This window comes from Trachypithecus francoisi, unplaced genomic scaffold, assembly GCF_009764315.1.
Source record: "Trachypithecus francoisi isolate TF-2019V2 unplaced genomic scaffold, Tfra_2.0 Lachesis_group3, whole genome shotgun sequence".
NCBI classification, from domain to species: Eukaryota; Metazoa; Chordata; class Mammalia; order Primates; family Cercopithecidae; genus Trachypithecus; species Trachypithecus francoisi.
The window spans coordinates 10,504,827-10,521,058 of NW_022681468.1; the positions used below are offsets into that span (position 1 = coordinate 10,504,827).

At 38.8% G+C, this 16,232-nt stretch overlaps 1 protein-coding gene across 3 annotated transcripts in view; it reads left to right on the top strand.

The window, feature by feature from the left end:
• Positions 1-16,232, top strand: part of ATG2B (autophagy related 2B) — an 83,391-nt gene that overhangs the window by 54,301 nt on the left and 12,858 nt on the right. For all 3 annotated transcript variants that reach the window (XR_004432297.1, XM_033191419.1, XM_033191420.1), the window contains exons 29-36: positions 1,029-1,170; positions 3,637-3,839; positions 4,738-4,964; positions 5,955-6,063; positions 7,303-7,497; positions 8,457-8,558; positions 14,694-14,772; positions 15,090-15,297. Coding sequence is in view for 2 of the 3 variants with exons in the window: in XM_033191419.1 (XP_033047310.1) it covers positions 1,029-1,170; positions 3,637-3,839; positions 4,738-4,964; positions 5,955-6,063; positions 7,303-7,497; positions 8,457-8,558; positions 14,694-14,772; positions 15,090-15,297 (1,265 nt within the window). In the remaining variant the exon portion in view is untranslated. The remainder of the gene's footprint in view (positions 1-1,028; positions 1,171-3,636; positions 3,840-4,737; positions 4,965-5,954; positions 6,064-7,302; positions 7,498-8,456; positions 8,559-14,693; positions 14,773-15,089; positions 15,298-16,232) is intronic.

Below are 16,232 nucleotides of genomic sequence, written 5' to 3' on the forward strand. Positions count from 1 at the left end.
TGTTCAGGATTATTTTACACTTTATTTGTGTTACATTTCTGTTTGTGACTCCTTGTTCCTGCTGTATTCTCATGATAAGGTGATTTATGGCACCCCTCCTACTGTTTATTCCCTTTTAAAAAACATTCTTCTTATTTTAAATTATCCCTTTCAGCTTGAAACTTGCTATTTTAGAGTCATACTCACATGTAAAAAGCACAATCTGGGTTTAATGAATTTACAGTTCACTAACCAAAATGGTTAGGTATGGGTGTTGGAACTGAACTCTGAACCACCATTTAGTAGCTTTCCCCTGCTGTTTGTTTCCCCTACTGTTGTTAGGTGTCCAAGAAATGAGGCTTCAACCTACAGGGACTTTATGTCAAAGGGATGAAAGTCATTGCAACCATCAGAGTTGAGGAGATCAAACTTATTTAGTTATCCCCTTTCCTAGCTTTATTGCAGTTTGTTCACCTTCCCTGTTTTCTTTTTTTTTTTTTTTTTTGAGGCGGTGTCTCGCTCTGTCGCCCGGACTGGAATGCAGTGGCCGGATCTCAGCTCACTGCAAGCTCCGCCTCCCGGGTTCACGCCATTCTCCTGCCTCAGCCTCCCGAGCAGCTGGGACTACAGGCGCCCGCCACCTCGCCCAGCTAGTTTTTTGTATTTTTAGTAGAGACGGGGTTTCACCGTGTTAGCCAGGATGGTCTCGATCTCCTGACCTCGTGATCTGCCCGTCTCGGCCTCCCAAAGTGCTGGGATTACAGGCTTGAGCCACCGCGCCCGGCCCCCTGTTTTCAAATGCATTGCCTCTTCAAGATCCCAATTCACTGTGCTCACTTTGAGGTGATGACACATTTGTTGCTCTTTGCCAGTATCTGTTAGGGTGATAATACTAAAAACTTGAAATATAACTGCTGCTGGGCATAGAAAAGTGAGTGGGTTTCTATTTCTGATGTTTTTGTACAGTGTTTCTGGGATAAAAATAAATGTAAGTAGTTTGCTTCTTAAGAGCATTTTCAGTTATTTTTAATTAGGTTTTTTGTCTGTAGGTAGATTCCAGTGGTCGATCATCCTCACGTGGTCCAGTACTTCCTGAAGCAGATCAACAAATGTTAAGAGATCTGATGAGTGATGCTATGGAGGAGATTGACATGCAACAAGCCACCTTGTCAGTAAAACCACAGGCTAATGGTAAGACCAGGACTCTTCTCAGGGAGCACTGATGTTAATGTTGGGGCTTACATTATTTGTGTTCTCATAAACTTAATAAGTCACTTATTAAAGATGCATATGAGTTTTTATAGATATCTGTTAATCATTCAGCTTGTGTCTGCTCAGTGTCTAGTAAGTAGGTAACTCTGGCCAGGATGGTGTCGGGGATGCAGAGGGAGTAGAAGGCAGAGCTTATGTTTTCTGGTAGCTTGTAGCCTAGTAAAACAAATGGTCACAAGACTGGTGCCAATACTTAGACCGATTGATAAATGATGTAAGAAAACACTTCAAATGTGGTATATCCTCTGCTGTTCGGAAAGGATTGGGATAATTTTATTAGACTTTAGTAAAGTAAGATGGCTTGGCTTTTTATAAGTGGATGGGATTTAGGTAGGTAAAGAGGGAGGAGAAGGTAATCTTGGCAAGGTCACTAACATCAACAGAACACAGACAAAGGCATGCATGAGCCTCGGTTGTTTAGCCATGATATTCGGGCTGTTACTGAAACAAAAGTTCCCTTCTTGCTGAAAAGAATTAGATAATAAAGTTGGATAAGCAAAGAGGGACCCAGGTGATTCGAGATCCTTGAAAGCCAAATGGAAGCAGGTAAACATTTTAAAGCCTCTATTTCAACAGTATTTTTTTCTAATTGAATGGTCATAGCTATATGTATATATTGGGAAATCTTAGTTAAAAAATTATTTCATGGTGTTTTAAAAGTCTAGTGTTAACTGTTGCTTTCTTGCTAATTTAGGATAAATTAGAACTAAGGAAGCAAACTGGGACTTCTAGTGTTCTGTGTACTACAATATTTGTAATAATATTAGCAGCTAGGCTGGGCACAGTGGCTCATGCCTGTAATCCTAGCACTTTGGGAGGCTGAGGCAGGTGGATCACTTGAACTCAGGAGTTTGAGACCAGCCTGGCCAACATGGTGAAACCCCATGTCTCCAATTAAAAAAAAAAAAAAATAGTTCGATGTGGGGTGTGTTGGCAGGCACCTGTAGGCCCAGATACTTCGGAGGCTTAGGTGGGGTGGGAAGATCACCTGAACCCAGGAGACGGAGGTTGCAGTGAACCAAGATTGTGCCACTGCACTCCAGCCCGGGTAATAGAGCAAGATTCTGTCTCAAAAATAAATAAATAAATAAATTTATATATGTATTTATATTATATTTGTGTGTGTGTATATATATATATATATGTAGATATATTAGCAGCTACCTTAATTACATGGGAAGGAATATTTAGTGTTTATTTACTGGGTGGCTTCAATATACAAGATTCTGTACTAGGCCCTGGGTACCTGTAAGGATGAGTAATTCTGAGGTACTGCTGTAGAAGAATTTGAAATCTAATCTGTGAATCTCTTGAAGCCAAAATGTATCTTGATTCAGCTTAGTGTTCTCAGCCCCATCACAGTGTTTGGTTTTAATGAATGAATGGGGAAAGAATGAGTATGAGTGACTCTTAATATGTAATATAAACATATTAAAATATATGTTGACATACAGATTTTGGTGCATGTGTAATCTTTTGCGATAGCTGCCTAAGATTAGGTGTCCAGTTTGGGTATCCCAGGCCCCAGGAAGTGGTCGTCTTTTCTTACTTGAATCGCTGTCTCCTCTGCCACCTAATGCTTGCTCGACAGCTACTCTTCTTTCCCCTCAGCAAGGCTCTGCTAAATGTAACCAGTTTCCCCTCCCATTGTAATATTGTCCAAGAAGTTTCTTCCAGAGCTCCGCCCATAGGACAGAATTGTCAAAGGTGAAATCCTGGCTAAAGCAAAACTCCGCTCAACACTAACTAGCAACTGCTGAAGTCCTGAGCTTCCCCAACGCCAACTAACTGAGAGGAAACTGTCTTTATGACATTGCCATTTCAAATTTATCATTAATCTTTTTATTAGGGTTTTTTTTTTTTTTTTGACAAGGTCTTGCTCTGTCACCCAGGCTGGACTGCAGTGGTGTGATGTCAGCTTACTGCAACCTCCGCCTCCCGGGTTCAAACGATTCTGCTACTTCAGCCTCCCAGGTAGCTGGGACTGCAGGTGTGCACCACCATGCCCAGCTAAATTTTGTATTTTTAGTAGAAACGGGGTTTCATCATGTTGGCTAGGCTGGTCTCTTAACTCCTGACCTCAGGCAATCCACTCACCTCAGCCTCCTAAAGTGCTGGGATTACAGGCGTGAGCCCCCATGCCTGGCCTTTAAAACCTATTAGGTTAGAAAACCTATTAGTGGTTTTTGATGTATTTCTGACTCTTGCTGAGGTGTTTTGGTTCATGTTACTTAAGCTGTCTTTAAGCCTCAGATTCATAGACTTATTTTAAGAAATAAATGAGATATTGCAGATAAAAGCACACAACATATATCTGACACATGGTTAAAATGCTTGTTGTTGATATTTCAAAGTGTGCCAAAATGTTGTAATCTTTTTATCTAGGTGTTTTGGATGAAAAATCTCAAATTCAGGAGCCATGTTGTTCAGACCTCTTCCTATTTCCTGATGAGAGTGGGAATGTATCCCAGGAGCCCGGCCCCACCTATGCCTCATTCTCTCACCATTTCATCAGTGATGCAATGACAGGCGTACCCACTGAGAATGATGACTTTTGCATTCTTTTTGCACCAAAAGCAACCATGCAGGTAATAAATTAATAACATTATTGAAGTCTTGAATGGTGTTACAAATTGGATTGACCAAAGGGGTACCTGGAGAAAATTCTGTTGATTTTGTCAATTCTTTATAGTTCAGAATTACTTTGTTTTTTTAATATACTATTGACAGTTTGTAAATGGTTACTGTATTTTACTATTTCTGTGACACATCTGGAGACTCAGAGAAGAATGTTATTTGCAAAATTTCCAACATAGATTATTGAACTCCAGATTTTTTATGTAGTAAGATGACTCTTCAAGAATCGTGAAATTAAATGGCAGAAGGATCTGCTGCACAGAATTGCTAGAACAAGAATTGGAAAAGATAAGATGTGGTTTGTGTGAAGGCTGATGGTTGGGGTGTGTTTGTGTAGATACAGGGCCGTGTGTGTGTGTGTATTTGGAAACTTTCCAGGAATTGTCCAGTTGGTGACTGTATTTGTCTACTAAGTTCTGAGAACCTTCTGGTTAAATTTTTAAAAATCCAAACAATCAAACTCAGGATAAACCTGTTATTAAAAACATGGTAATATCATCTATATGTTGAAATTTGTTAACTTTTGGTTTGCAGTATTGACTTTAAACAAAAAAAAAAATACCCATACAGTACATTTTTGTTTTTTTATTATCAAACAAGTAGTGAAAGCAGAATTGTAAACCATAAAAAATCCTTGTGGAGTGGTTTACGTAGAACAAAGACAGTTTATTTTATGGTTAATGAGGCAGAATATCTTTGTGATGACTAATGTCGGTAACCAGCACGTTATTTTATATATTGGAATTATTAAAAAGAATGTAGAAGCAAGAATGCCCCTTGAGATGCGCAGCATAATCAGTTGTTTCTAATTAGAAAAGAGAGTATGTGTTACCTGTTTGTTTATTTTAGGAGAAGGAAGAGGAACCAGTTATAAAAATCATGGTTGATGATGCAATTGTGATAAGAGACAATTATTTCAGTCTGCCCGTTAAGAAGACCGATACGAGCAAAGCCCCCGTACACTTTCCCATTCCTGTGATTCGCTATGTGGTGAAGGAGGTCTCTCTTGTCTGGCATCTTTATGGAGGAAAGGATTTTGGAACAGTCCCTCCCACTTCTCCGGCTAAAAGTTATATGTAAGTTCATTACTATATAAGTTTATTTGGCAGGCCAATATATTCTTTTCATAGAAAAATAAATAGAATTTTCCATTTCCCCTTTAGAGGGAAAAAAATAGAATTTATCGTTTTAAGAATTATTAATAAAGTAGTATTAAAAACTGTAATTTAAATGTCACTCTTACAGTTTTCCAATTGTGAACTTATTTGTATTATTCGTAGTTTTATTAAAATGTTGACTTTTGTCATTTTCATTCAGCAGAAATTTTCAGGTATCTACCATGTATTTACTTCACAAAAATAAGTAAGTCCTGTGAGTCATGTGAGTGACAGAGGGCAGTGAAATGCAGAAAGTGTGTCAGGAGGCAGGGCCCGGGCATACCCTGTCCCCAGCATCCAGCAGGGCACTGAGCAGAGAGTCAGTGGTCATTGAGCGCCTGTGAGACAAGTGCAGTGTGCCAGTCGCTGGGAGAGAATCAGGTGGACAGAATCTGTGTAGGGGACAGACTTCCTTTTTGAGGTGGGGCATGGCATGGAGGCTGCATGGAGCAGTAACATTTGACACAATGGTTCAGCAACTTTTTCTACTTAAAAGTGATTTTAAAACACATCGAACTTTACTATAATTATTTTGTGTATTAGTTGGGATTCCAAGGACGTGTGCTCTGACTATAAAGGGTTTCCAAAGTAACAAGAAGCTCATAAGGAGGTCTTATTTCTACGTGTATCCTGTGATATGGATCCCAGCATCATGATTAGCTTTTCCGGTAGTTTTGAGTATTGAGCAAGCAGATGATTACTCTAATGACAATAATAAAATGTGTGCTTTCAATGTCTCCAGAGTAAAGAAGATACGGTTTTGGTTTCTAGTAATTTGTGGCAGTGTTCTGATAGCTCTGTACTCTTACTTTGTCTTTCATCTTATCGTTTTCCTTAATGTGATTCATTGACTTTCTTTGAATATTCCTTTAACAAAAGGGTTTTTTTTGTTGTTGTTGCTCATTTTAGTAGTCCGCACAGTTCGCCTTCTCACACACCCACAAGACATGGACGTAATACAGTATGTGGGGGGAAAGGAAGGAACCATGACTTTTTAATGGAAATACAGCTCAGCAAGGTAAGATGGCATTTGAAAGGAAAAATCCGCTTAAGTAGGACATTGTGGGGGTTCTTTTCTTATCCCCCACCATGTAGTCTTGAGCCTTAAGTCCCAACCCTTTGGATTAGAAAAGTGCAAGGATCTTGTATAAAACTCTTACCTCATTTTCATTCTCAAATGTTCTAAGAAGACTGAGGTGTTTTTCTTTTATTTTTGTTTGCATGGGCTACCTGTAGAGCACTGGTTGTCAAGAGTTGAGCAAGCTCAGAATCCCCTGGAGGGCTTATTAAAACACAGGTTTCTGGACTCCACCCCAGAGTTTCTGATTCAGGAAGTCTGAGGTAGGGTCAGACTGAGGAGATGCCGCCCTAGAGCATCTGTCTGGGAAAGCCTGTGTTTGGACAGTGCATCTGGCAGGTCCTTTGTAAATGACTAGAGACCAGTAAGGCCAGACCACTGATGGCATCACATGCATTTAATTCTACCAGCTTGTCTGAGATTGTACCAAGTGTCATATTTTAGGATAGTTAACATAGTAATATTGTAGTGATGACAATTCCATGTATTTAATCATATCTGTGCCTCCTTTTGGAACTTGAACCCTGCCTCTGCTGATTCATTCTAAAGCAATTTCATAGGTATGCAAGATAATAATTTTATGTCTTATTCCTACTGAGAATTTTCCTTGGAAATAGGGATTTTACCAAGGTCAAATAAGAAATATTAGTCAAGCTTCTCTGTGTATGGTAGGGTCCACATAGTCCCCCTTATCCACAGGCATACATGGTAATAGTCTCAGTGGATGCCTGAAACTGCAGATAGTACTGAACTTAATGTATACTGTGTTTTTTCCTGTTTATACATACCTAAGATAAAGTTTAATTTCTAAGTTAGGCACAGTAAGAGATTGACAACAATAATGAATCATAAAATAGAACAGTTATAACAGTATACTACAATAAAAGTTATGTAAAAGGTGTTTCTCTTGGTCTCAAAATACTGTAATATTTTTGGACCTCAGTTGACCATGGGTAGCAGACTGTGTAAAGCGAAACCGTGGACAAGCAGGGAGCACTGTAGATTAATAAATGAGTGAACAAGTGAAGGAATGTCATGTTGTTGATTTTTTTGAAGGTGGAATCATAAGCTGAGGTAGAATTCAAAGGAAAGATGAGTGATATTTTGCATTTTAAAGAGAAAATACAATTTAATAAAATGTAAAGAATTTTTCCACGTTCGTTCTCCTTATCTGTTAAGGTGAAGTTTCAGCATGAAGTCTACCCCCCATGCAAACCTGACTGTGATTCCAGCCTCTCAGAACACCCGGTCTCCCGGCAAGTGTTCATTGTTCAGGATCTTGAGATTCGAGATCGTTTGGCAACATCACAAATGAATAAATTTTTATACCTGTATTGTAGTAAAGAAATGCCTCGAAAAGCTCACTCCAACATGGTAAGAGTTAACCTCATTGTTTTGTTATGTTAGTTTTGGAAACGTGTTTTTATTACATCTAACTGCAGGAGAGTTAAAGTAGGGAAAATTACTAGGTATCTTTTCTCATTTTAATGTGGAAAATCCCTTTTGAATGTATTGCTTAAAGTTTTATGTTTAAAATATTATTTTGTATGTCACTTCTAGGGTCCATTAACTCTAATTGCTAATAAATTGATATCTGAGGAAAACTAGAAGTCCCTAGTGATCTATACAAAATATGTAGTATTGCTGAAGGTGTTCCAGATTTCTAACACTCTACATCTTGGTAAGGTAGAAATGATTCATTCAGGACTTTGGAGGTCCTTCATAGAATTTGATTTTGGAATATGGGCCTATGGTTAGCTTCAGGGTTTCAGTAAACTCCTGTTACTAAGTACAACATTATCCATTTGCAATTTTTCCTCTAAAGAGAGTCTATATCTTTAAGCAGTTCCCCTCCCCCCACCGCCCCCGACAGTGTCTCACTCCAGTAACCCAGGCTGGAGTGCAGATCATGGCTCAATGCAGCCTCGACCTCCTGGGCTCAAACTTCCTCCCATTTAACCTCTTGAGTAGCTGGGACTACAGGCATGCACCACTATGCCTGGCTAATTTTTTGTTTTTTTTGTGGAGATGGGGTTTTTGTATGTTTCACAGGCTGGTCTGGAACTCCTGAACTCAAGTAATCCTCCCACCTTGGCCTCCCAAAGTGTTGAGATTACCGCCATGAGCCATCGTGCCCAGCCTTTAATCAGATTATTGATAGGGGCATGTGACCCAAAAATGTTTGATTCAGTCTTTTAAGAAAAGAAGGTGAACAATTCCTCTTTTTCTCATACAGTATAGGAATAGGAATTTTTCTTTTTTTTCTCATTTTTAAAGAGAAGAAGGTAATCATATTATTGTAGAAAAATGCTATTCTCTTTCTTGCCTTGTAGTTGACAGTGAAAGCCTTACACGTGTGTCCAGAATCTGGCAGGTCCCCACAGGAGTGCTGCTTGAGAGTGTCGCTGATGCCGCTCCGCCTCAATATTGACCAGGTTTGTAGCATGAGCGTGATAACTGCTGTTACAGTTAGATATAGACTGCATGTTCAGAATAAGGGAATTGCGATGTTTATCATTATTGAACTTTTATGGCGGTTACATACTTAAAGCAAACTTCTGATAAAGAATAGGGCAAATTCATTAGATGTTTGGAATCTGAACTATGGGTGAGTAAACATCATTAGATGTTATTCCGCAGTCTCCTACTCATGGTGTGATGTAGACCTTAATGCCTGCTTCTTGTTCTCTAATCCTTAAGTACTGTACTCCCAGTTCAGATATGCATATATTTTCAGAGCGTATTAGAGGATTCCCTGATGAATTGAATGCTGCTCTGTCTTCATTGAAGCATCTGGAAGAGAATTCTTTCTGTGCTGGGCAAAATGAGAAATGAGTAAATTGGTATACATAAAGAAGTCAGAAACAACAGAGATTTAGACTTTCCCTAAAAAAAAAATTGGGATTGGGCACAGTGAAATCCACTTTCCCATATTCTAGCAGGCATTCCAACAAATTCTGGACTTTGCTTTGACCCAGAGAGCTGTTTAAAACATAGCTGGTACCTCTTCCAGAAACTTCTTCCCAAGGTGTATGAAAATAGGATGTTTAGCCAAGGTATAGTAATATCATGGTGAGAAACATGGGTTTGGAGTCAGACCTGGGTTCCAGTCTTAGTTCTGTAGCTTTTACTAAGTTGTATGGCTTTGGGTAAGTTACTTAACACCTCCAAGCCTTAGTTCCTTCATTGATAAAATGGGAGAAGTAGTGATACGTGTATCATAATGCTTTTAAAATGAAGTTTAAATAAGTCAGTGTGTGAAAAACATTAGCTGGGTGCCTGACACACTAGATTAGGGATCAGTAATGTTAACTGTTGTTATTTAATAATAACATAGCATATGATAACTGCAGAACATAAATGGAGTTTTTAATCTGCTTTTAAATAACAAAACCCTCTTGACAGAAATTGTGTTGATATGAGCTCAGGTTTCGAAGTATTTATTTGTGGAGTGGATGTTATTAATTTGTTTAAATAGTACTGATTGAATAATGTTCATTAGTTGTTTAAATAAAACTTGAATAAAAGCATGTAACAAATATTTCAAGAATGAGCTTAAAATAGTATTTATAAACAAAAAGTAGGCACTATCTTAGAGAAAATGTACTGTGAAGTACAGAAGCTTAGCATAGCTCTACATTAATACTTATAGCCTCTGAGCTAGATTAGACTTGCCAGTCAGTACTTTTGGTTTATGTTTTATCATTATGAAAAGAAGATATTTTGATATCCATACTTTAACTAAATTTATCCGTATATTGATTGGTCTAGTGGAAATACAATGAAATATTTGTGGGAAAATTGATCTGTGGAAATCACCAGTGTGAACAAGACTTTGGGTTAAGATACATCTTTCTGGCATGACTTTACCAAACTTAGGAAACCCAATTTTCTTTCTTTTTTTTTTCCCTCGACAGTGTCTCACTCTGTCACCCAGGCTGGAGTGGAGATCATGGCTCTCTGTAGCCTTGACCTCCTGGGCTCAAACTATCCTCCCGCCTCAGACTCCTGAATAGCTGGGATTACAGATGCATACCACCATGTCCAGCTAATTTTCTATTATTATTTTTTTGTAGAGACATGGTCCCATTATGTTGCCCAGACTGGTCTTGAACTCCTGGGCTCAAGTAATCGTCTCACCTTGGCCTCCCAAAGTGCTGGAATTATAGGCATAAGCTACTGTGCCCACCCTGATTTTCCTTAATAGACTTTTTAATTTAATATTGAACATAATTTCTTATTTAGAACTATAAGGCATTATGATTTTAAAGTGGGGAGTTACTAATCTTAGAACCATCAGGGAAATAAATTTTATGACTATCCTGAGGAAGAATGAGAAATAATTCATTAAGACATAAAAGCTAGGAGAAAAGCCACACTACAAATATGTAAGTGTTAATGAGCTATATCACCTAACACAAAAATTCTTTTTAGTTTGCCTCTTTTAAGATTGCTATACCATATTTTGGGATAGTAAATGGTCATCTGAGTAGAAAACCAAATGTTTTTGTTTATTTTTTCTTGTGAAAACAAATCAGTTGGTGAATGATAATGCTTTGAGTATTATTTTTCTAACCAAGTACATCCCCACTTACTCATCTTAATTGAATCATGTGAAGTATGAAAGCAACACATTATTCTTTCATGTTTTGGAAAAAGCTGCATTGCTATTGAAGTTAAGTGCAACTGCTTCCAAAGCTCAGTGTTCCCATAGGGCAGGCAATAAGCATTGCAGACGGAATGAGTCCCATCTGGTGGATAAGTGGATGATGGAGGTCATACAACTAGGCAGTTTGAGATTCAAAATAGGAAAGGGGCCAGATTTCCTGACTCTGCTAGCATGTTGTCCATTTCAGTTTTGTACTGCCGGGAACTCTGCAGGGAAAGTGTATCAATTCATTCAAAACCATTTGGTGAATACCTACCTTGTCCTAGGTTTTATGCTAGGATGCTGGGGATACAAAGATGAATAAGACATCTCTATCTTCAAGGATCTCTTTATAGAAGACTGACATAAAGAGATAGTTTTGATGTGCTGTGATTGAGTGCAAGTGATACAGATAGGCATGGGATGGTATGCCTGACCAGAAGACGGCTCTTAACCTAGACTGGGAGTTTGGAAGGGTGAGGGATGCTCAGGAAAGGCTTTCTGGAGGTGGTGACATTCAAGGTGAATCTTAAGGAGTGCAGTGGAGCTAGGCAGGGGAAGATTTTTGTAAAGGTACCAAAAGCTTTATTCTGATTGTGGACTGGGATTGGGAGACCATTCTGCTAAATAAGATAAGTAAGTGCTCAACCCAGGCTGTATAGGGTGAATACAGAGCACCAGTTTGCACAATTGTGTTTTTCGTCATCATTGCTTCCTTGATTGTGACATTAAAAGGAATTCTTGTAACACTGTAAGTCATAGTGCAGTATTAATATCATGTATCATAGGATCTTCAAACTAGACATATTTTACAGTCAAAGTTTAGCATAAACAATTTTTTTTAAAGTTTTAAAAAATTGATTGCATTGCGGTATAATTTACATATACTAAAATGCACAGCTTTTAAGTGTTCAGTGGAGGTTTCACAGATTTACACACTTGAGAAGCTACTACCCCAGTTGAGATATAAAACATTTTCCTTACCCTGAAGACTACACTCATGTCCCTTCGTAGCTCATCTTCACCATCCCAAAGTGACTACTGACTGATCTTTTGGTCACCATAGATTAGTTGTCTCCTGTTCTGCAACTTCATGTAAATGGAATTGTACTTGACTTCCTGTACTTACCCTTAAGTCTTTGAGATCCATCCATGTTGTAGCATGTATCCACATTCATTTTTATTGCTGAGTAGGATTTCGCTGTGGATATACCACAGTTTATCTGTTTACCTGCTGGTTCACATTGAGGTTCCTCCATGGTATTGGGTCTCAGGAATAAAGCTGTTAGGAAATTTATGTAGAAGTCTTTTTATGGGCATACGTTTTCATTTATCTTGGTTGAATAAATACACATGTAAGAGTAGAATTTCTGGGTCATAAGATAGGTGTATGCTGAGCTGTCTTAAGAAGCTGCCAAACAGCTCTTCACAGTGGCTGCTGCATTGCACATTCCCACCAATAACCATGAGAGCTGCGGCTGCTTCATAGCCTTGCCAAACTTGGTATTGTCGTTTTTTAAATTTGAGCTGGTACGCTTTGTGTACACTGTGGTTTTAAATGGAATCTCCCTGATAACAGGTGATGCTGAGCATCTTTCTATGTGCGTATTAGCCATTTGTGTATTTTCTTTCGTGTTTGTGAAGTGTCTGTGTCTTGCTAGTTTTAAAATTGGGTTGTTTGGGTCGGATGCGGGTTACTCATGCCTGTAATCCCACCACTTCGGGAGGCCAAGGCAAGAGGATTGCGTGAGCCTAGAAGTTCAAGATCAGCCTGGGCAACATAGTGAGATCTTGTTTCTACAAAAAATAGAAAAAAAATTAGCCAGGCATGGTGGTGCCTGCTTGTATTCCCAGCTTCTCAGGAGGCTGAGGTGGGAGGATCGCTTGAACTCAGGAGGTGGAGGCTGCAGTGAGCCATGATCACACTATTGTACTCCAGTCTGGGTGACAGAGCGAGACCCCCATCTGTAAAATAAAATAAAATAAAATAAAATTGAGTTGTTGAGCTTACTGATTTGTAAAGAGTTTAGCATATATACTAAAATCAAAAAATTTTGAGAACATTTTAAAAAGCTGGTGATTAGCATCTCTTTATCTGTTGTTTTGTGCATTTGTGGTGAGAAATGTGTAGAAACTATTGTCTCTTTGGTTCCCCCCCTTTTTTTCTTAAAGAGCAAATTGATACCTGAAAATTTGCTGTTTTTTTGAAGATAATCATGGAGTCCCACCATTTATGGCATTAAAATATCACCATCTAGTGGCCAAAGAATAGTATTTTGTGTGCTGTTAAACTGTAAACATGTAATATTTGGTGTAATAGGAATTATATATATTAAATGCATATAGTGGAAAAATATATAAAATACATACATGAATATATATGTAAAGCATAACAATATAATGAACAATTCATGAACCCACTACCCTGCTTCAGAACCAGAATATTTCCCCTACTGTCGAAATCACCTGCTTGCTCTGCAGTCCATTGCTTAGTCTCCCGTATGCACGTTACTTAGAATATCCTTCTCATTTGCATCATTTGTGCTTCTTAGCTATGTGATCAGTAGACAGAGCTTTTGGAATTGTCAAACTGTTTTGGTGTGCCACCAAATATTTTGACCCTTCACATTGCATTTTGGCACAGTGTTAATGTTTTCTGTTAGTTTAGGTTTTTTTTTTTTTTTTTTTTTTGAGACGGTGTCTCGCACTATTGCCCGGGCTGGAGTGCAGTGATGCGATTTCTGCTCACTGCAGCTTCTGCCTCCCAGGTTCAAGTGATTCTCCTGCCTCAGCCTCCCGAGTAGCTGGGATTACAGGTGCCTGCCACCATGCCCGGCTAATTTTTTGTGTTTTTAGTAGACATGGGATTTCACTGTGTTGGCCAGGCCAGTCTTAAACTCCTGACCTCCTGATCTGCGTGCCTCAGCCTCCCAAAGTGTTGGGATTACAGGTGTGAACACCACACCCAGCCAGTTTAGGATTTTTTTTAATGAAAGGAAAGAATAAGATCAGGCTCAGGCATGTATACAAATATGTCCTCAAAGATATATTTGTCAGTTTGAGTGAGATAGGCAAAACGAAGCTGCCAATAATGGGCAAATATGGCATGTACATACAATGTGAAGATGGAGCCATGCAGTTTTTGTTTGTAATTATGTAATTTCAGGAGAGACCATACTGAATGGATTATTTTGATTATTTTGAATATCATGTTCAATGATGAAATGTATTAAGGCAATATAATGTATGATAAAAGCAGAAGTAAGTAATTTGGAACTTTGAAGACACTTAAAAGTGTACACATGGTGAAACCCCGTCTCTACTGAAAATGCAAAAAATTACCCGGGCGAGGTGGCGGGCGCCTGTAGTGGCAGCTACTCGGGAGGCTGAGGCAGGAGAATGGCATGAACCCGGGAGGCGGAGCTTGCAGTGAGCTGAGATTGCGCCACTGCCCTCCAGCCTGGGCAACAGCCAGAATCCAGCCTGTGCAACAAAGTCAGACTCCGTCTCAAAAAAAAAAAAAAATGTCCAGCACATGATTGTTGGTAATATTATCACCACAATGCAGAATGAGAGCTAGTGCCAAGAGTGAGAGTGCTCCATTTCTAAGAAAACTCAAATGTACTTTGATTTAGTCCTTTTTACCTTTGTAATCTTTAACTTCTGTCTCTCAATTTTCATACCTATAAATTAATTTCCTCATAGAGTTATGAGAATTAAAAGGGAAGTGTGTATCTGTGTGTGCGTGTATGTGGTCGGGGGAAGAATAGGAATAATGACTGGCATAGAGAAAGGATTCAGTAAATTGTAACTATATTTGAACAATGAGTAAAATATATGAGTTTAAGATACTTTGTTTCATAGTTTTAGAAATAGGTGATTTTTTTTCTTCCTTAGTTAAAATTACATCTCTTAATTTTAGGATGCCTTGTTCTTCCTGAAGGATTTCTTCACAAGTCTTTCTACAGAAGTAGAGCTTCAAATGACTCCAGATCCCGAAGGTATTAAATATGTATAGTTTGAAAAGGCTATAGCAAGTACTTGGATTGATTTTAATTGTTATGAGGCTTTTTTGAGACTGTACTTATAATATTTATTCCCACTTATGTAAATGTGTTCTGTGTTTATTTTTGTTGATTTTTGCGAATGCTGTTTATATAAAAGTAATAATTTAAAAGGTGAAAGCAAATTTTCTCTGTAGCAAGAATCGTATTTTGATTAAATAAAATGTAGGAAAACAAATTAGATCAAGATTGATTTAAATGGTTGCTCAGAAGAAGCATATCTAATTTTTCAAACATGCACATTACATTTTCAGTTAAAAAGTCTCCTGGAGCTGATGTCACCTGCAGTTTGCCAAGGCATTTGAGTACCTCAAAGGAGCCAAATCTAGTTATTTCTTTCCCTGGGCCAAAACAACCTTCCCAGAATGATAGTGCCAATTCAGTGGAAGTGGTGAATGGCACGGAAGAGAAGAACTTCTCTGCTGAAGAAGCATCTTTTAGGGATCAGCCTGTGTTTTTTAGGTAACTAATTTAGTTTTAATAACAGATGAAGTTATTTTAGACTTTTGAAGATTGTTCTGTGATGTGTGTGTGCTGGTAATTGTGAGGTTCCATCAGCTTTTCTTTGCACTGCCAAATCATCAGCTGGTGTATTTATCTGTATGTGGTCCCCATCTAATTGCATCCCCCTTATTTGCACATAGTAACCTGGTTCAAAATTCATCTCTCTTTCGATTCCCTGGCAGGAATTTCCTTTTCTTCTAGCTTCTTCCTTCTTTTTCTCCTCTGTCCCCTCTTTCCAGCAGTGTTATGGCGTGTTTGTACCAGACCAATAGGATATCATCCTTTTGCTTTTTTTCCTTTACGTATCTCAACCTGGCTATACCTGTCTGTCTTTTCCTTTGCGGGGATTTTCTACCTGTTTTCTCTGTCAGCCCTTCCCAGTCGTTGTATGTCTTTCCTGACCCTTCCCTCCCCGCTCAGTGGGCACTCTTGGGGGACCCAGGTCCCCAGTGCTGCTGCCGTCAGCTGTGACTGCTGCCCAGCAGCTGGGCCAGCTCGAACACAGCACACTGCAGTTTCCTCATCTCCAGACCTGTTCATTCTTCTCGTCTTCTTTCTTTTCCAGCCCTTGGTGGTAGGGATGGTGGCTTGGCCCTATGGGAAAGAGAAGGGATTGAAGATCAGTGCCCCCTTGTTATGAGGAACAATTACATCTTCCCTGATTTTCTGTGCTTGCTTTCTCACACATCCCAGGTTCCTGAGTTCTTTCTCTCTAGGTTCTGAAGTTAGACTTTAGGTATGGGCCAAAGTCAGCAGTATTACTACTTGGAAGGCTTGTCACGTTTTAAATATTTTGCATAGTGATAAAAATAGGTAGAAGAAATGGAATATGATAATTGGAAAGATCTTGGAATAGATGATTTCTGGTGATTCTAAATCTTTCCACCACCAAA